The 20,851-nt window shown below is 32.7% G+C and overlaps 2 protein-coding genes across 10 annotated transcripts in view; one reads left to right on the forward strand and one right to left on the reverse strand.

The window, feature by feature from the left end:
* The window catches only part of LOC126704603 (4-hydroxy-3-methylbut-2-enyl diphosphate reductase, chloroplastic-like), a 94,328-nt gene that overhangs the window by 29,622 nt on the left and 43,855 nt on the right, over window positions 1–20,851 (forward strand). The window lies entirely within an intron of this gene.
* On the reverse strand, window positions 5,925–20,240 carry LOC126704601 (disease resistance protein RPP13-like). Of its 7 annotated transcripts, none has more exons than XM_050403629.1 (7): window positions 19,877–20,239; window positions 19,744–19,791; window positions 18,439–18,524; window positions 16,874–16,997; window positions 16,412–16,541; window positions 13,407–13,495; window positions 5,925–9,225 (listed from the first exon to the last, which is right to left on the reverse strand). In XM_050403629.1, the coding sequence occupies exon 7, from the start codon at window positions 9,109–9,111 to the stop codon at window positions 7,429–7,431; it is 1,683 nt and encodes a 560-aa protein (XP_050259586.1). In that variant the 5' UTR covers window positions 9,112–9,225; window positions 13,407–13,495; window positions 16,412–16,541; window positions 16,874–16,997; window positions 18,439–18,524; window positions 19,744–19,791; window positions 19,877–20,239; the 3' UTR covers window positions 5,925–7,428. The 7 variants fall into 7 exon arrangements, 6 of the variants coding, with proteins under 6 accessions (XP_050259586.1, XP_050259585.1, XP_050259583.1 ...); XM_050403628.1 differs by having other exon boundaries at window positions 16,874–17,049; XM_050403626.1 differs by having other exon boundaries at window positions 16,874–17,054.

Consider the following 20,851-nt stretch of genomic DNA (forward strand, 5'->3'; position numbering starts at 1 on the left):
TTGTTTTCTTTGTTTCTAGGATTTGCATTGCATAACATTCATGCATTTCATTCTAAGTTGTTTTTGTTTTTGTTTTTTTTGTTTTTAAATGAAGAAAAAGGAAGCAAGTTGTGTTTTGCATTATTTTCTTGGTTTTTGAAAACAAGGTTGGTCAATTTATTTTCACATAACATGTCTTTTGTACCTTGTTTAGCTTTGATGAGCTTACTTATTGCACTTTACTAGTTGAAGCTTTGTAGTGCATGTTATGTGAGAAAGATGTTTATGGTTTTGATCACTTTGTCTTGATCTTGAAGTCACATGTCTTTGACCGTTGGACTTGAACCTTTAGAGAAAGGCATAAGTAACTATCTCACCACTGTTCACTAGCCAATCATAAACACCTTAGTGCATATCGTAAGATTTTGTACTCGAGAAAGTGTAGCACATGCACAAAAAGATCATAAGGTGTAGCCTCGATTTAAATGCTAAAATTGGTGTGTACATTATCCTGGCTATTTTAATAAGTTTCTGAATAATTAAAATTTGTGTGTACAATATGAGGCAAAATCAAGAAATTTACATGATTGCAAGCTTATGATCTAGAAGATATGGGAGTTATATGATGTAACTCTTTTGGTAATAGTCTCTTTCAAATTCTATGTGATGAATTTTGTAGACTTTGTGTTTGATTGCTATACACATATCACTTCACATGTATTTCAAGTTTTCGTTAGTTGCACACATTACACGAGTTACTCTTTACTAAACATTGTACATGTTATTGCATGTGTCTTTGGTCTGACTAACCAAGTTTGCAAATACTTTGAGTTTTTATGCAAAACAATTTTGATGCTTGAAAATCTTATGGAAAATGCTTGAAAATCTTAATTTTGGGAAAACTAGGCTTAAACTTTGTTTTTGAAAAACATTACTTCACATACTCATGCATTTTGTTCATCAATTTCAATGCTTTGAGGTGTTTCTAAAATGTGTCTTTGTTATTTTCAAAAACTGTGTTTTTTTCTCAAAAATTTTGTGAGCCTCTGTCTAATTCGATTGATCCAATCTGTTTTTCAATCAATCGAAATTGTTTTAAAAGTCTTAAGGAAGCCTTTGTCTGCTTCGATTGATCCAATCTGTTTTTCGATCAATCGAAATTGTTTTTAAATTTTTAAAAGAAGCCTCTGTTTGTTTTGATCAATCGAAACTGATTTTCGATCAATTGAAAGTCATGAATCAGGTTTTTTAAAAGGTAGATTTGACTTGTTCAGACTTACTTTTCAAAAGTTCTTTTCAAACTTTTCTCTCTCTCCAAATTGGACAAAGCTCACCTACCAATTTTTTGTCATTTTCCTCTGGATTTTTTTGCAAAGTTTTCCTCTCTCTAAGCCGGTAAGTCTATTTTGCCCTTCCTTTTGCATTTTAGTTCAAGTTTTCATGCATTTTTACATGAATTTCATGGGTATTTTTGGAACTTTTCAAATTGGGATTTTTTGTTGATTCAAGCTTCTTTTTTTTGAAATTGATCATTGTGTTTTGTTCCTATAATGTTATAATCATGATCTATGATGATTAATTTGATCAATTTGGTGTTTTATGAGAAATTGAAAATTCTAGGGCTTGTTTTTATCTGAATTTGGGGATTTTGTTCAAATTGATTTCAATTGATGAAATTGGCTTGTTGAATTGATGTAATTGACCATTATTTTATGTAATCTAACTTGTGTAATGATCAACTGGTCAAATTTTCTAAAAAAACTATCAAGTGATTTTTCAATTTTTAGGGTTTTTGTTAGAAACTCTATACTCAAGCCAATTTTGTGAACTTGATTTAAATTTGAACTTAATTGCACTGCATTAGAGCATGTATCATGACAGTTAAACTGTTCATGCATCATATAGATTTTTGTTCTATATTTTTTTGTGCTAACTTGCAGTTTGCCTTTGGTTTTTGTTTTTTTTCTTTGTGTCTTGGTCCTTATCCTAGCACCATGCCTAGGAAGACTAGAGCCCATAGGACCCCCTCCACTTCCTCTGAGTCTCCCTCTAGGAGTGAGTTGTTTAGGAATGACAAAAGCAGAGAGGTCTATGAGAAACTGAACTGTAAGCGTAAGATTTGAGCTGAGCGTTCTGTTGTGTTAGATAAGGTAGATCTTGCCATTAGGGCAAACCTTGAGAGTAAAGGTTGGCTATCCTTGTTAGAGGTAGATCATCCACCCTCGACCGCCCTGATTAGAGAGTTCTTCTCGAATCTCTCTTGCCACGTCTATGATTCCAACACCCTTGTTCGAAGTTGGATATGAGGTATTGAGTTCACCATTACCCCTCGGATAGTGGCTAATGTTCTTGGGGTTTCGGTCATTAGGGAGCTTGTCTATCCTTATAAGGATTCTCCACCCTTAGATGTCGTTATGTCATACATCACTGGGTCTTCTATCCAGTGGGATTTTGATCCTCAGATCATGTCTGCTGAGCTTACTGAGACTACCTATCTTTTCTTTAGGGTAGCGTGTCATTCTTTGTGGCCTATTTCTCATCTCCACACCATCCCTCTTGAGCGATGTGTGTTTTTGTACGCTTTTTTTTTTTGGTGCGTCTATCAGCTTTCCACATCTGTTTCTTCGTTCTTTGAATGAAGTTCATAGGAGTTCTACCGTAACGCATGCTCTTATCCATCCTATTTTCATTCATAGGATTTTGTTGTTTCTTGGTGTAGCTGATTTCCCTACCGGTGAGCCCGTTCATGTCATAGCTCCCATAGGTGCCACATTCCTTAGGCAGAGGGCTGCTCACTTGAGAGTTGGTCCTACGCGTCCTAGAGGTGCGTCATCTGGTGTTGTTCCCCCTCCTCCCTCTTCTGCAGGTGCTGATACAACTAAGGCGTCTGGTGCTGTTGCTGCTGATGCTAATGTTCCTCCACCGACTACTTCGGATGATTTAGACATTCGACGTACGTTGGATCATGTCTTGACCGTTCAGGTGGCTCATGGACAGATTTTGGTGAACATGCTCGATGAGATCCATGCTTTGCGAGCAAAGTTGGCACAGTTTCGACGATCCTCACCGCCACTTCTTTTTGATGATGGATTTTGATTGCCCTTTGGCATTCCGTCACAAAAAGGGGGAGTACATATTTGAGCACTTGTAAAGTTCTTGTTTTCAAGGGGAGAGCATTTTTGTTGGTTGGAGCATGTGGAGTTTAGATTGTATCTAGGTGTTTCACATTGTATTTACCTTTTTAGCTCGTTTTTTATTTGTTTGAGCTATTCATGTTAGGGGGAGATACTTTTATTATTTTATTTGTTTCTTGTTTCAACTGCTTATTGATTTATATTTATGAGTTATTCATTGATATATGTCTTTATTGTGTGTTGGTTGAAATCAAGAATTTATTTTGTTTACTTGTATTTTTCACACATGCGGTTATGCATTTTGTTTAGTGTTTCAGTAAATATACAGGTTGATTCAATTAAGCTGCTGTCTATACTTGCAACTGATGGATAGTAGTTAGGATTGGATTTATTTTTATGAGCATTTTTTATGTAAAAGGCTTTTCTTTGTAAACTTGAGCTTTTAGTTGTGTTTTGTCACGGATTGCCAAAGGGGGAGTTAGGTTCTAAAGACTTAGGATCTTATGTACTTAGAACTCTAATATGTATTGTTGGCAAACCATGATCAAAACAAGATGTTTAGTCGTGTTTAGACTTGCTCAAAGTTGGTTTATTTATGTAAAGTTGGATTTAAGTTGATGCAGAGTTAATAAAGCATTTCGGCCTGGTTCAATCGATTGAAGCTTAGGCTCGATCAATCGAAATTCAGGCAGAATACGTTTTCTGCAGAATTCCAACTCAGCCCTAGTTTATTTAAAATGTTTAGGGTTTTGTGTTTTTACCTTAGGTATATAAGGCAAACCCTAACCACGTTTTAGTGTTGCTCATATTGCTGTTTGTGTAAATCTCTTGTGAGATCTATGAGGAGTTTTCCTTTACACAAGTTTAGGATTATCAAGAAGGAGATTTCTTCAAGAGCTTGATGATCATTCAGTTGCTGCCATAAGAACTTAAAGAAACACAAACAGGTGTGCTTGTACTTGCTGGAGAATCCAAGAAAGGAGGAGTCCATGACTTCGGAGCTTGCACGTGGTCGTGTCAGTAAGTTTCTACTGGTGGATAGCAATAGGATGTTAATGGTCTAAGTCCTGTTGAACAAGTTCAATTCTTTCATAGTAGATTCAGGTTTACCTTGAGGATAGCTAGGTTAAATCCTCCCCAGATTTTTACAGGTTTGGTTTCCTAGGTGATCATATAATTGTGTTATTTATCTTTTCGCTGCTTTGCACGATATGATTTTTTGATTGTGATAACCTAAATTTGGAATTTGGACTAAGTAACAACTTGGCTAATTACCTAGGTTAATCCAATTGTGTTTTAAGGGGTCTAAAAAACTATCACATATTATATTTCAGCATGCGTGTGAAGCATGCTCAAACATCCTCAAAAAAATTAGAAGAGCATCACTTTTTATCATATGGTAATTGGGGCAAATTATATAGAACCAGGAGCTAAATGTCAACAATTCTGCTGTACTAGAATTTTGATTTTTCTCCTGTGTGTGTTTTAAGATGTTTCTCAAGGACAGCTAGTCTAACTGTTGTGGCTGGGACAATCAAGTGAACTAGCTTTTTGCACTTCTTCATTAAAGTTCTGATTCCATTCTTTTTTCATCTCCTAATACAACAATGATGGAGCTCAATTATCAATTCCTGTTTGATAATTTTCTTGTAATCATACAATGTTATTAACTGCTTGGTACATAAATTATTTAACCAGGTGCAGATAGAAAGAAACCTTGTGAGTTACAATTGTTCATTTTCATGCTTGGTTCACCCATTTTGAATTGATTGTTAGATATTGATATACATAGTAACAAAATAAAAAAGATTGTTTAGCATTGAAAAAAAATAGACTAAAAAAAAGGGCAATAATAGGTATCCATAAAAATAGAATTATGGCAGGGTAACTTGACTGATTCCACCAGTGAACTATAATTTTTAGGGCATGTTTCAAATGCATGCTGAATTTTCTTACCTATATTACTCAGTTTTCTGATTCATAATCTTAGTTTTCTTGTATCTTTGATGTAGTTTTTCAACATATTTTCGGACACTAAAAACTAAAGACTCGAGTACATCAAAAATGTGTTTTACTCGGATTTTCCAGTACATATAATGTTTCACCCCAACAAACTTCTTAAAACTTACGGATGAAATTCAATTTTCTTATAAATTTTATGGACAAAAACAATATTTTATCCTTTGATTTTTCTCGTGTGTGAGTGTGTTAAAATGTTTCTCATGAAAGATAGTAAAATTGTCCCAACTAGAACGATCAATTGAGATAGGCTTTTTATACTTCTTTATGAAAGTTCTGATACCATTCCCTTTCACCTCCTAATTCAACAATGACGCATCTCAGTTATCAATTACCAATTCATATTCTTCTTGGAATCAAACAATGTAATTTAACTATTTAACTAGGGGCAGATAGAAAGAAGGCTTGTGAGTTCAGTTGTACATATCTTCCTCCTCACTTGCTGAAAATAATAAAAAGTGAGTGGAAGTTTCCAATATAAGAAGAAAAGAAAACTTAAAAAATTAATATAATTGAAACCAAGCACACACTTATTTAACTTTTTTAGTAGTGTCCCAAGATACCTTCAAACGAAAATGGATCTATCACCATAAACAGAATTAGTAATATTATTCAGTCTCACTTGTATAGAGAATCTAGATTCAAATTCCCTCATTTGTTGGAAAGGAAAAAGAATTAAAAAAAAAAAAAAAAAAAAAAAAAAAAAAAAAAAAAACTGAGTTGAAGTCTTAAATACATGTATAAAAATAAATAAATAAAGCCTAAGAAATTAATATAATATAATTGAACCTCAACATAAAAACTTAAAATTTTTTGATTAAGTAGTGTCCCAAAGACCTTCCTCCAAACCCAAATGGATATATCACCAATTTCTTCTTCTTTTTTTGAGCAAATTTATCACCATAAACATAATAAATTATTGGAAGGATTTTTTTTAAATAAAAAAATTTATTTTTAAAAAGGGCAGTTTAGGCATAACAAGCTAGGGTGATTAGGAAAATGAAGAAGAGACAATCACATAAGCATAAGACCATTGACCCCTCAGGCCTCAGCCCCCACCAAAGCATAGCACAGCAAATTAAGAATCTTTTTCTCAATTAGGTGGATAGACATGGAGCTTACATCCATCCCTCATCCGCAACTGTTGAATCATCTTTGCCAATTTTTGAGAGGGATATGAAACTTCCACATCCCGCAAGGCAGTCAAGCACCATAGTTCCTTGGGGGGCATTATATGAAAGTCACAACGCTTGATGACCAAGCGTTGAAGGCTTGGCATTGCACCTTTCTCCATAGTCCATTGTAAAACATCTCCTTTTTCAATTTTCAAGACTTCGAGTTGATGAAAACTACTTTCATTGCAATCAAGGGTGAACTGGAACCGGACATCCATGACACCTCGTACCTTGAGTATTCGAAGGTTGGTAAGGCTACCCAACACTCCCAAGCCCGCTGGAGATAAGCTTGCACAAAGTAAGGTTATCTTTGTGAGGGTCAAGTAGAATGAAATTGGACTTGAAACCTCGAAAAGATCAAAGTAAATCTTCAAAGTTTGTAGATGACACAAGGGATGGAGACTTGACAAAAGCTTTGACTCCAATGCTCTTGAAGAATACAATGCTAATTTTCTTACATTAGGAAATCTGCCCTTGGCAAAGAGATTCTCAATGTCTTGATTTACAGCTATACCAGTAAGGACTTGAATATTAGGCAATGCTGCGTCATTGTCAGTAATAGGTAGAGATGTTCGCCCATCCAGGTACAAATGTCTCAATTTTTGTAACTTCCATATCCCCCTGGGCAAGCGTCGTATTATAGAATTTCTCATGTCCAGTGTCTCTAGATTGCAAAGTTTGCATATGGAATCTGGAATGACACCAAGCTCACCAGATTTAATGCTCAAGTACCTCAAAAGGATCAGGTTTTCAATCCTGTTGGGGATTAAGCAACAAATGCCCATATTACTGAGCTCTACCACCCGAACCAATTTGTTACTTTTGCAAATCCATTCCAAGTAGCAATTATCAGGAGGACTCTCGAGCTCGACAACACCCCCAAAGCCTATTATAGAACGACTATTTGAAGGCTTACAAGGGCTGGAAGAAATATATGGCTGGTTGGCATAGTGGATGGAAATTCTACGAGAGATGCTTTTGGCTGAAAGGTTAACATCTGAATGAACCTCAAGAAACTTCTCTTCAGTACTCTTCAATATACAAAGGTCTCGTAGAAGATCATGGATACGACATGTTTTGACTCCTCCATCTAGCCTTTTCGTTGCCACTTGAATCAAGCTTCAATCAATGAGTTCCTCCAAGTAGTCTTCAGCAACATCCTCCATATTTCTGCTCCCAATTTGCCGTATGAATCCCTCGGCTATCCAAAGTCGGAATAGTTGCCTCACCGGTATCTCAAAGTCTTCTGGGTATATGCCAAAATATAGAAAGAAAGGTTTCAAGCACTGGGGTAAGTGGTTGTAGCTTAGAGCCAATATGTCTATGCAACTTGATCTATCCTCAGTCAAATACGAATTCACATGGCCAGCATATTTTGACCATGTTCGGTGTGTTTTCTCCTTATTCGCCAATAGACCCCCCAATACCACAATAGCAAGTGGTAAACCATGGCAAGTTTTGACAATTTTTCTACCTACTGTTTCAAGTTTTGGAGGACATGTAGCACCCCGAAACACCTTCTTAGAGAAGAGTTCCCAACTATTATCTTCTTTAAGAAAAGGGAGTTCATAAGGGGGAATAGGAGGAATACTATTAAAACTACTTGCATGTAATGCTACTTCTTTTATTCGGCTAGTGATCAATATTCTACTTCCATTCAAGTTATCACAAAAGACAGTACTTATCTCATTCCATAGTTCAGTTTTCCAGATGTCGTCCATGACAATTAGGTACCTCTTGTCTTTCAAGCATTCGAACAGCCCACTTTTCAATTCATTATCATTCAAATCTTGCCATCCATCCCCATTCTTTTTGTAAATACCTTTCACAAAACGCGACAACAATTTATTCAATTTTTGGTCTTGTGAAATTTTCGTTATATGGTCTTGTATTTGGTCCTCTGCATTCTTCAGCATCAAGACTTCAAACAATGTCTTTTTGCATTCTTCATCACTCATTTCCTCGATAACTTTCAAGTCTTCGATTAGTGTCCCTTTCAATTTATCCTTATTCGAGCTATACATAGCTTCCAAACCATGGAATAATTCGTCTTTCAATTCTGCTTTCAAGATAAATTTTTTCAGTTTTGGCCTTGGAGTCGCACCCTTCAAAATTTCAACCAACAACTCTCTGATTCTATATTCTTGGGAGACATAAACCCAAACACGGACATCAAAGTAATTCTTGACATCATTGTTGTTGTAGATCTTCCTAGCAAGGGTGGTTTTTCCTAAGCCACCCATGCCAATGATTGAGACAACATTACGTTGCAAACTCCCTTCAATAAGGTGCTTCATCAATGCCTTTGTGTCATAATTGAAGCCCACCACGTCATCTTCCTCTACATATCTCCTGCGTCTGTGCAGTATCTCCTCCACTTCTGCATCTCCTCTAGATGATTCAGCTATTTCTATGCCATACTTGCTCCGATTGTCATAGATTTCCTTGATGACAGTCTTGATGCTCTCTATCTTGTTTGCAACCTCGTGAAGCGCTATAGCTCGGTCAAAGCAATGGATTACCTTCCTCAGCTTGCTTCTTCTTCTGTGCTTTGTCACAGTCACAATGAATGTATCGATAACGTCCTCAGCCTCATAGGCTACGTCCCTGATTTGGCTTACTACCTGCTTCACCAACTCATTGCCATGTCGTTTCCCTTTAGTATTTTGGAGGAAGACGTTGATCAGAGACAGCTCATTCTGAAGTAACCTGACTTGATTCTCCACTCCACCAAGCAGTTTTGATTCTTGGGCGAGCAACTGAGTCAGGTTCTGCAACAGGAAAGTAACAACACTGTCTGCCATCTCTGTTGGGAACGGGAATGTCCGGAAGGAAAGTGTTTTGCTTTAAAGTTGGAAATGAAGTGAGGGAAGGTTCCCAATCGTTTTCCTTTTCCAACGCCTAAAGTCACTTCTTACCTGGAAAGTTTAGGGTGCAAACAGCAATATTCATGTCCTGATCAGTTCATGGAAAGTTTTAGGGTGCAAGCAGCAATATGCATGCAAACAACAATGCTTATGTTCTGTAATGGTACATACTTCCACAGCTTACAACTTGCTACATGACAAAGTGTGATAAAAATTGTGTACTTTATTGTTGTCCTACCCGCACCACCACCACCACTTACGATGACAAACTGTAATAAAAATTATGTAATTTTTTTGTGGTCCTAAAATTATTCTCAACTAGATAATTTTCCGTGCGATGCATGGATATTTTGCAAATTCATTTGAAATAATTTTTTTTTATCTTTTTTAAGACCTATTATAATACTCATTTATAAATATGTTTTACTACAATATTGTTGAATGCTTTGAAACTCAATTTTCTTAAATCATATTTTATATAATAAAAAACTGTCATAGAATTAGTTTCTGATTATTGAGTGGAATTTCTCTACTAATCTAAAATTTCTAAAGTTGGAACATTTAAGTTATTCGACATTTGTAAATGACTAACATATTATATTATTTGTAGACTTTATTTTTTAAATTGATCAAATGAATTTGAAATTTGAAATTTATAAATCTAAATTCAAAGCCTTAAATACTTTCATACCCTAAAATTACAAAAATTCAAGCAACCTCAAATACTTCCTCAACTACTCTATTTTCACAACCAAATACCGAGCCCCAAATCTCAAATACTCATTTCATTATCTCAACAAAAGGAAATCATTTGTAAGTATTGGCATATGGAGAATGTGATAAAATAAAGAAATAATGGTTAAAACATTTCCATTTATCAAAGATTTAATTGCCTTTAGCAAAGATTCCACATTAAAAATTAAAAAAAAATTAAAAAAAGCACAAAATACACTCTAAAATCATCAATAACTTTTACTTTTATTATCGTGGCTCATATCGATATTGTAATAAATAGCAGTAAAAAACTACAAAGAAACTTATAAATTATAAGTTCTAAAACATAATATAAAAAAAATAAAAAAAATAAAAAAAATAAAAAAATAAAAAAAAACTAATCTCATCAATAATCAATTAGTAGGTTTCTTTCTATTTCTCTTTAGTTCTAAAACAAAATACATTTATGGCTTTCTAACACCAAACACCCAAAAATCCAAAGCCAATTACAGCCTTTACAGAACCCATGACAACTTCTTACCTCAATATCAAAACTACAATTTGTCGACATTCAATAAAAGAAGCAAGCCTCTTCCTTGGTTATAGCCAATACATATACGTTAGGATTATATAGGATGACAAAGTTGGAGCTAGGTAGGTGTCATTCACCATTTTTTGTTAGGATGTATTTGAAATGAGATAGCATGAAGGGTTGTAGGCTATATATAAAGGAGTAGAACTGCAAGAGGTTTGTCTTGAAACATTGAACCCAAAAAAAAAACAAATAATCATACAAAAGAATCCTTATTCTTTAATGAGAAAAGTCTTGAAACATTGAATTAAAGAAACAAAAAGTCCCTATTTTTTTGTTCTTATCTTGTGGCTTAAGAATATTTCAATTTTCTTTACAAAGAGTGATCTCATCAATAATCAATTAGAAGGTTTCTTTCTATTTCTCTTTAGTTCTAAAACAAAATACATTTATGTCTTTCTAACACCAAACACCCAAAAATCCAAAGCCAATTACAGCCTTTATAGAACCCACAACTTCTTACCTTAATATCAAAACTACAATTTGTCGACATCCAATAAAAGAAGCAAACCCTTTTCCTTGGTTATAGCCAATACATATAGGTTAAGATTATATAGGATGACAAAGTTGGAGCTAGGTATGTGTCACTGAAAGGTTGAAGATAAATGACACCATTCTTTGTCAGGATGTATTTGAAATGAGATGGCATGAAGGGTTCTAGACTATATATAAAGGAGTAGAAGTGCAAGAGGTTTGTCATGAAACATTGAACCAAAGAAAACAAAGAGTCATACAAAAAATCCTTATTCTTTAATGAGAAAAGTCTTGAAACATTGAATCAAAGAAACAAAAAGTCCCTATTTTTTTTTTTTTCTTATCTTGTGGCTTAAGAGTATTTCAATTTTCTTTTCAAGAGCGCGCCACATGGCAGAATCTCATGCTCTCCCGCATGAGATCTTTGGTTTTGTATATACTAGAAAATTTGATATAATTACTTTTTATTGGAATATTATTGAATTAATATAATATAGAATGTATATTTTTAGAAAGTCAATATGTGTTATTTGAAATTGTGTTTCAAATTATAACATATGAAAAAATCCCACAATATATTTCCCTTTAAATTCATAAATTACATGATTACTTGCATTATATGGTAAAATAAGACCAACACATCCATCATGGCATTGTAAAGTCATCTAAATATAATCATACAAAACCTCCGTTTTGCTGATCTTGTCTCATAAACCAAAAGTACCATCTATACAGCTGATAAGATCTTTAAAAGGTAACATATGATAAAGAATTCTAGTAGACTGCCCTCAACATTGAGACCAAGATATTTTTTTTTCCTAGAGAGTGTACATGTTCAACCAAGAGGAATTAATCAAGAAATATTTAATCACTGTCAACCATGTGAGTGTTCTCTTTAATTTTCCTGGTTTCTCACTTTTTAGAATGAAGATGACATTGGCATATACAAACTACAACAATTGTAAAGTAGTTATGCAAAACTGTTTGATACATTATTGTTCAAAACTTTGTACATATAAATTCAACCTCTTGTTCCATGTGTTGTACATAGTTATGGAATCTCAAAGTTTATTCTCCATTTAGGTTTGCATTACAAATACCAATGACTTAATCATTGAAACCAACACTATTGAGAAGCTTATGCGGTGCAGTGCTTTAGCTGGTGCTAGATGTTGTAATAGAAGTTATGCAATATCAAAACTTGCAAAGAGACTAAAATGGGAAATGAAAAACAAAAATATTAATTCAAAAATGTTAAATGAAATAAGCATTGCATATATGAAATGTTGAAGTAAATAATGGGATACTACAAAAGATGTCATTACTGGTAGGCTATCACTTGAAGTCTTGAGCCCCCCAAAATTAATCTAAGGGGCTAGATATAAGGATAATTGGAATAATAATAAGTGACAACAAAAATCCGTAAGCTTCAATAACTGATTAAGCTTGATTGTTTCCAACAACAAAACATTTGTAAATTAGTTTAAAAGGAACATTGGTTACTACAAATCAATTTTTTTGGTTCTTTTGATGTTGGCAATTGTCCCCTTGTTGTATTTTTTTTTTTTTTTTTTTTGCTTTTTTCCTTCAATAAAATCTTGCAATTCATCAAAATAAATAAATAAATAAATTACTTTTATAGTTTGGTCATTTTTTTTGTTTGGTCATTTTTTATTTTTATAATTAGAAACTTTTATAGTTTTTTAGCTTTTCAAGTCATGTCTATAAAATTATACAAAAAGTGTAAAATATAGTTTTACAACTATCGAACATTTCAAACCCACATCAAGCATCTTATTTCTACTACTAACAAAGCAGGTCTTTTACCCCTTTAATCTTATTCCTGCAATTACTTGCTATTGTGTATTTAAAACAAAAAGAGACTTCCAATTAAAAAAATACTGGAGCTAAGCCAAACCCTACAAAGAGAGAGTGCATATGCAAATGTGACCAATAGAAACAAAAATATTAAAATCAAAACCCTCACTGTAAGGAGCTATAATTCATGCAATATGTAGATGGCATTTATGGACGTAAACTTAAGAAAATTCTCCCAACCGTTACATGCCACAAAAACATTTGAAGCTCAAAAGAGAATAGGTTGCCCAAGCTTAGAAATAGTGTTCAAAAGTATTCTCCCCATTGATTACCTACTACCACACGTTTAAGAGAAATTTCATCAAGTATACGTCACACATCAATAACCAAAAAAAAATTTATTGACATTCCACATGGGATAAAAAAACGAATGGGTGACAATTAAAATGTATTTATTGACAAAAAGGAGAAAAATAATTGACAAAAAATCAGGTCTAAAGATTGATCTCTTTTTCAATTTGTCTCTTTTGCTTTTGCACTATCTAGTTCTCTGGTCTTCTCAATAGATTAAATTAGATGTAGAAAGGAGGAACTGAGAGCATGAGATAGAAATTAGGAGAGACAAATTGGTTACCTGGTTGATTGAAGAAGGGCAAAAAAGACTGTAGCATTACCAAGTCCGATGGTGTTTCGGCAGCTTCTATAGAAGTGGAGAACAGGCAACTGCAATATATAAAGAAAATAAATCAATAAAGAGAGAATAGGAGTTGAGATCAAAGAATTGAAGTAGTGCTGAATCGAGGTTAAAATGGATTTAATATGGTGGTGGAAAAGTGGGGTGATGTTATCCCTTTGATTGATGGAGAGAGAGACCAAGGAGGACGGTTAATTGAGAATTGGAATAGTTGGCCGGTGGGGTTTAATGGAGTAAATGGGGAAGATAAGTGGGTTGCACTTAGTCATTATGGAAATGATTCTACATATTCTATCCAAAAAAAAAAACAACGAGGAAGTTGAAAAATAGGAAAACATTCAATGGATAGTTGGGTTTTTCTTTTTCTTTTTTTCTTTTTTAATTTTTTTAAAGAAGGTTTGAATAATAGGAGGAGAGAATAATTTAATGCAACAAAGTCGTGAGAATATACAAAGTCATGAGAATATGTAAAGTCATGATATATTTTAAAGTTATGAGAATATGTAGCAAAGCAAAAGAATTAAAACCATTTAGAATGTGTAAAGTCATGAAAATATGTACAGTCATCATTTATTTTGCATTCTTTTAAAAAAGGTTATAAATTAACAAAAAATGAAAAATAAAAAAAATAAAAAGATGACATGGATGATGACGTGGCTCAACTGGAGTATAGCAACAATAAATACTACACTTCAGTTTTTAGTAATACTAGTGTTTAACCCGTGCAATGCACAGGATCGTTTAACATATTAACGAACTTTGCATCCAACATAAACTTAGTTATCATACTTCTACTACATATGTTCAAACTTAAATAACGTAGTATATTTAAGCATATAGTGTCCAATATCACCTAAAATTTTAAAAAATTAGTTTCTTCAAATCACTCGTGTACCTCCCTGCTATGAGAGACTCAAAAAAAAAAAGAGTCTAACTTTAAGCAATTAAAACTTACATGACAATTTCAAATAGCAAATCTACTATTCCTAGGAACCACAATGAATCACACCGAACTAAAACTTGCAAGACAATTTCAAATACAAAATCTACCATTCCTAGGAACCACAATGAATTAAACCATGAGATTAGAGAATTTTACAACCAAAAAGTTTAAAAGAGAAAAATAAAAATGGCTGAAACAGAAAGTTAGAAAAATATTAGTCAAATAAAAAAAATTATAATGGTAATGAAAAAAAAAAAAAATTGCACTATAAAAAATATTAATAATTTTTAACTTTAACCTTACAAATAGTAATAAAAATTTTGATTAATCAAATGTATTATACTATCTACAAAGGAAAAAAAAGAAGAAAGATGACTCATTTCACATCTCTTGTAAATTCCAAATGCTTATTAAACCTGCATGATTTCAATATAGAAATCCAAATGTTCAAAGGTTCTACACATTCATTTTGTCACATTTTTAACCCACGGTACTAACAAAAACAGAAAATACTTGACATAGAATTTCATAAATTTAAAAGATCACAAAAATGATACATATAGAATTTCATAGACATGATAGAGTGTGTTATCCTTCGGATTAATACATATAGGTTGAAACAAAGACACATTTTTAACCCTAACCAACATTTCTTGTGATTTTAGTCAACTGTATAACTACCACATACCATTTGTCAATATTTATCTATAAGTTGATTTGGCTGAAAATACAAAACCATAATATTAGTTAGAATGCCACAAAGATGTAATATTAGCCCAACAAAGATGTAATGGTTTATAGGATATTAGCACCATGATTTAAGTCATTGGTTTTTCAGATACAATCTGATAGTAAAAACATAAAATAAACTTAGAACAAACAATTATCAATAGAAATCTACCAAGAAAGCTACTAAATATGTTTTTCTTTTTTAGTGAGTAACTAAAATATAATATAGGTTCTGCTAATGATAAAATTCCTTGTAATTCTTAAAATACCATTTGTTGGAGTAATATCAACACATAAAATACTTCCAGGACTTATAAATTTGATTCAAACTCAAGATGATTTTTGCAATTTCTATGACACCTATAACAACTATTATTTTGTCTACCCTTTAATTTTTCATTCTCTTTTTCTTTCTTTGACTTTCCTTTATTTCTCTTTATTTTTTTTTTTCATCTTTTGATTTTGGAAATTTTTGACTTTATTAATAATCAAAGACATGAAATTTGTGACCTAGGAATAAAATCATATAACCAATTGCTGCACAAAATAAAACTGGCAACGTCATCTTCATCTAACACATATATTAGGTAATTTTAATACAATGCTTTATTATGTTAATAATGAAAATCTATACAATGCTAACAAAAGAATTATAAAAAAGATAAAGATAAAGATAGAGATAATTTAGTAGAAAACAAACCCGAAAGAAAAAGGACTTAAAGCAATATCACAGTCAGAGTAAATCTTTTCCTTTCACTCGTGGCTCAATTAACTTGAAATTTCATGGAATCAAATAGCTAAGCATAGTGATAAGTTACTGAATTACATGCTCTTTCAAAGGATAATGCCATCATTGCCCAACATTTTCATTAATCTTTGACCAATATCATAGTAAAAGTTAGTCTCTCTCTCCCACCCTCTAATTTCATAGTGATTATAAAATTAAGAAAACAATTATAATATATGAAGTACATTACTAATTACATTAAAAAAAAAAAAAAAAAAAAAAAAAAAAGAAAAAAAAGAGGAAAATATAAAACAAACTGATACAAAGACGGAGGAAAAAGAAGGCAATGATTTGAAATATTATTGACCATGGCCAATGTAGATAGTGAACTCTTTACGTAGTCAGGTAATGTAAGTAATTTAGGGAGAATTATACACATCATTTATTAAACTTAAAACCATGAACAATACAAAAGGAATTTTCGAATAACATTAGAATTTTATCAAAAATTTTGCAAGCGTGTTACTAAAATGTAGTTACCATTACCATTAGAGCAATATTTCTAACATAGAGACCATCAAATTATATACAGTTGGGTTGATATTTGGGTAGGAAATGCCAGAGAAGTTCTTGGAGGATTGTTGCTTATTCATCTGAAATTGTGGTGCAATACTATCTGCAATAAATAAACACATCATCACATCGTTATGACAAAAAACTATGTACATGTTATGTAATATTACCAATTGCATCATATTTGGTTGATAATTTATTCTATCCACCATGCTGATATCTTCTAGCATTCATCCTTGAAAACTTTTGTTCATATTCATTTTCATAAATGAAAAAATCAATACAATCATCACATGTTAAGGTCTAAAAGAGATTTCATCAAACGTGTGAAATGTAATAAAAATGAATATATAGAATACCAAAATTTACATATATTAAACAGTGCAAATATACCAAAACATATATTGCAGGATTCAAGTATTTATATTAGCTTACCAATGAAAGCCATTGTTGCCCATTTCATTGTCGAATAACCCCATCATTAAAATTTGAGTTTGACGGTGGCGGGATGCTGGCCAAATGGTGGCAGCGACCTTCAGATTTATCTCTCTCTCTTTCTCTGCAAGGCCAAAAAACTTGCTAACCCTCGGATTTCTCTCTCTCTTTAACAACTGTTCTAGAAGGCATAATAAAAAAAAAAATTAAAAATTATATTCTAAGCCAAGAATCAACATTTGTTCAATGAAAGATCAGACAAAAATGTACAATAGAGTTTGAAATCATGGGATAAGTTGTATTTATAGGACAATAATTATTTTATTTTTGGAGGATTTGAAAGTCACAAAATGGTTTAGATTGTAAGAGATGCTATTGGTTCTTGACCAAAGAGAACGACTCTGTTCAATTTCTAAAGAGGCTGATTTTGGGTTTTCTTTTTCCTCCGACTGTTGGTTCAGAATGGAATGTGCAAACTGTAAGAAAGTGGCTGAACTGATGAGTTTATCCTTCAGGTGGCAGAAAATTGCTAAATTACACAACAGGAAGAGTATATGAAAGAGGAAAATTAAGAACGCTATGCTAACCTTGTGAATATGAAATTGCAAAGAAGAAACGGAACAAAGTGGAATAGCAAATGTCAGTTTAGAGTGAATATTGAGAGAGGAAGGGAAGGTTTTTTTTTTTTTTTTTGGGTCTTGAACAAATGGGTTTATCGTTTGGTTTTGAGTTTTTCATAGGTGTAACTTTTCTAATTAAACTCTATACGTGGCAGATTTTTAAGTGGTGAGTTTTCCTACATGTCGCAATGGCCTTAATTGCAAGGAAATGTTTAAACCCTCCTATCATTGGCCTTCTTAACCAAAATTCCCAAAAAAGAAACAGTACTCAAGGCAGTTTCATACCCTTAAACACTTCTACCTTCTACATAACATTGATTTTTTTTTTTTTTTTGGCTACTAACCATGGTGCTCAAAAACTACAACATGGCCGTACAAATGAACTGCAAGCAGTAGGAAGGGACAATCAAAAATTTAAAAATAGTTGATTTCTAAGGACCATGCTATCAACAACTTATCAAGGGAAACTCATAACAAAATGAATTGCATGGTTAACATTGGGAATAAGGCCCAAATCAAACTCTAACCTTGGTCCCATAGGCCATAAATTCAATCGTGCAGGCTATACTCTGTAATTATTGAATCAGCACATATAGCTGATTACGTACATACTTTCAGATCAATCCTCACGTGCCCCAATTATACAAATATAAATAACCATATATCTTAGGCTACAAACTTAAGTGGACCAATGCAACTTGTACAAAACTTGAACTTAAAGCCATTCTTAGGACCTAACAGTTGTGATTCAACAACATATAATTAATAAACACCAGAAAACTAATCTTCATGCTGATCATGGCAGCACACACTAAAAAATGGCATAAAAAAATTTTAAAATAAGATCAGTGTGAAAAGGTATTTAATAGAAGTAATAGAAGTCCAAAAACAAATAGGAAAAATTACAAAGCGTCTCATATAAGAAAGGTGAAGAAGAAATAAAACCTGTGTTAGTGAAAGATTGCTTTAAAGAGAGTGAAGAGGTACTCTGTCAACTCCAAATCTCCAACCAATCACGGGGAAATTACATCCTTTGATGGAAAAATCATGTCAATGATAGATGAACAAGAAAAAAAATCTAATAAAAGCATCATATATAGGGGGAAAAAAACAAATCAAGCATGAAAAAAGAGTAAGAAAGCAAAAAACCTAGAGAACATTAATAGAACAAATCTAAAGGTCTAAAGCCTTATTCACAATTGTCTTTGCCAATGATCGTAATCATTGCCCATTACCTTATCATTCCACAATTGCCACATTACAATGAAATTTTCAATGTCATACATATAAAGTCAATATATATTCCAATCCAATTGCCCACCAAAAGCCAAACACAAACAGAGAAACCAAGATATTGAATCAGAAATCTAACAAAAAAGCAAAAGACACTATCCAATATTGATTCAGTTTGCTATCTATGATGATTGCAAAATTACCCCCAAAAAAAAATTATCCAAATTTCCAAACCAAAACCAAAGCTAAGCACCAAAATACCTTTATCGAAACCATATTTAACCCAAATGCCTCAATCAAAACCCTATAATCAACACAATAAGAAATAGAGAAAGCAAAAATGTAAAGGAAACATTAATGAAAGACATTTCAATTAAAAAAAAACACAGAATACATTAGAAAGCAAATAGAAAGCCAAAGGTTATAAATGCCAAGGAAAAACATACAAAGAAAGAGCATTACCACATCAATTAACTATGCAGTTGAAGTAATAGTATTTGAATAGGAAAAGCAACCGCGGGAAACAATGAACTGGGAATTGCATAAACTACTGGCAGAAACAATATTTGATTAAAAATACAAATTTAAAAAAAAAAAAATTAAAAAAATAAATAAATAAAATAAAACACATTATGCTAACCTTGGGTATACATGGCTAAAGTATATTCAAATTAAATATAAGTAAAGAAACTTAGAAACATCTAGTAGAAGTCCTATAAACGAATAGAAAAGAGAATAGAATAACTCATACAAGAAATGCGTAAAAGAATAAGTAACTATTTAGTGACAGATTGTTGTAGAGAGAGAAGCGGCCGACAAAGAAAATATGGTTGGCAGCATAGTATACATATTGTAAAATTAATCACATAACAGCCTAACCATACACCAAATCTAATCCAATAACCTTAATCAAAATCAAATCTAACCCAAATGCCTAAAAAGAATCTATAGTACCAAACACCCAAACATAAATCATAATTATGGCATAATTTTAAAAAGAATAAAGAAAACCTTTACCGGTAATAGTTCCGGCTGCACTACGGTGGTGGCTGCCCAGACTTAACCCTAAATCAAAATCAATTCGATTGAAATTACCAAGCATAAATAATATTTAAATGATATAATTTTAAAACAAAACAAAAACCCTTACCGGTAAAGGTTTCGACGAAGTGACAGAACGGTAGGAAAAATAGTGAAGCGGTTTGCTTAATCGGCCAAATGAGAAGTTTGGATCTTTATCCTTATCTGGCGGTGGATTTCTCACAACCCACAAAAATCTTTGATCGCTGTTTTCTAAACCCGTTCCAAGCTTTCGAAACATAGAAACACAACGCTTCGGCTCGGTTGTGAGATTAGTCAATTCAAAAACTCGTACTCTTCTCCATCTTGAATGGTGTCTAACGTTTTGGGTTTTAGTTTTTAAAGCGTGCAATTTTTGATCTCTCGATCTCTCTCTCCTTCTCCGTTCTCTGTATCGTAGGTTTTATTTGGGAGTATTGCAAGCCCTTATAATTGGATTTTAACCGGTTAGTTTTCCTTTTATACCCTTCTAAACAGTGTTGTAGTGTTGCCCGCATTTGGATTCAGTGAGCGTTTGGGCAGGGCTGAAAGTTGCCCTGCGTTTTCATGCCTTTTTTTTTTTTTTTTTTACAAAAAATACTATTCATTCACTGTTCACATACTGTTCATATACTGTTCATGAATCCACAACACTATTCACACGTTTAAAAATTATTTTGCTACGGTGTTTTCAGTTTTAGCAACAATAAGCTCAATCCAAACGGACCCTCAGAAGAATCCTGCGTCCACGTTTCCTAGTGTTGCGTTTTCCTTTGTTTTTTTTTTTTTTTTTTTTTTTGCCCGCATTTGTTGACTTTGGGAGACAAAATGTATTGTTATAAACAGTGTATATACTATTTATGTACTGTACATATACTGTTTACGTATTAAAAAATATTAAAAATGGATCCCACGATACTATTTATACATTTAAAAATTATTTTGCTACAGTGTTTTCAGTTTCAGTAACAATAAGTTCAATCCAAACGGACTCATAATGTATACCTCCTTAATTACAGGAAAAAACTTATGCTATTATATATAGTATATGATACAATATGATATA

Source organism: Quercus robur, chromosome 11, assembly GCF_932294415.1.
Source record: "Quercus robur chromosome 11, dhQueRobu3.1, whole genome shotgun sequence".
Taxonomy (NCBI): Eukaryota; Viridiplantae; Streptophyta; class Magnoliopsida; order Fagales; family Fagaceae; genus Quercus; species Quercus robur.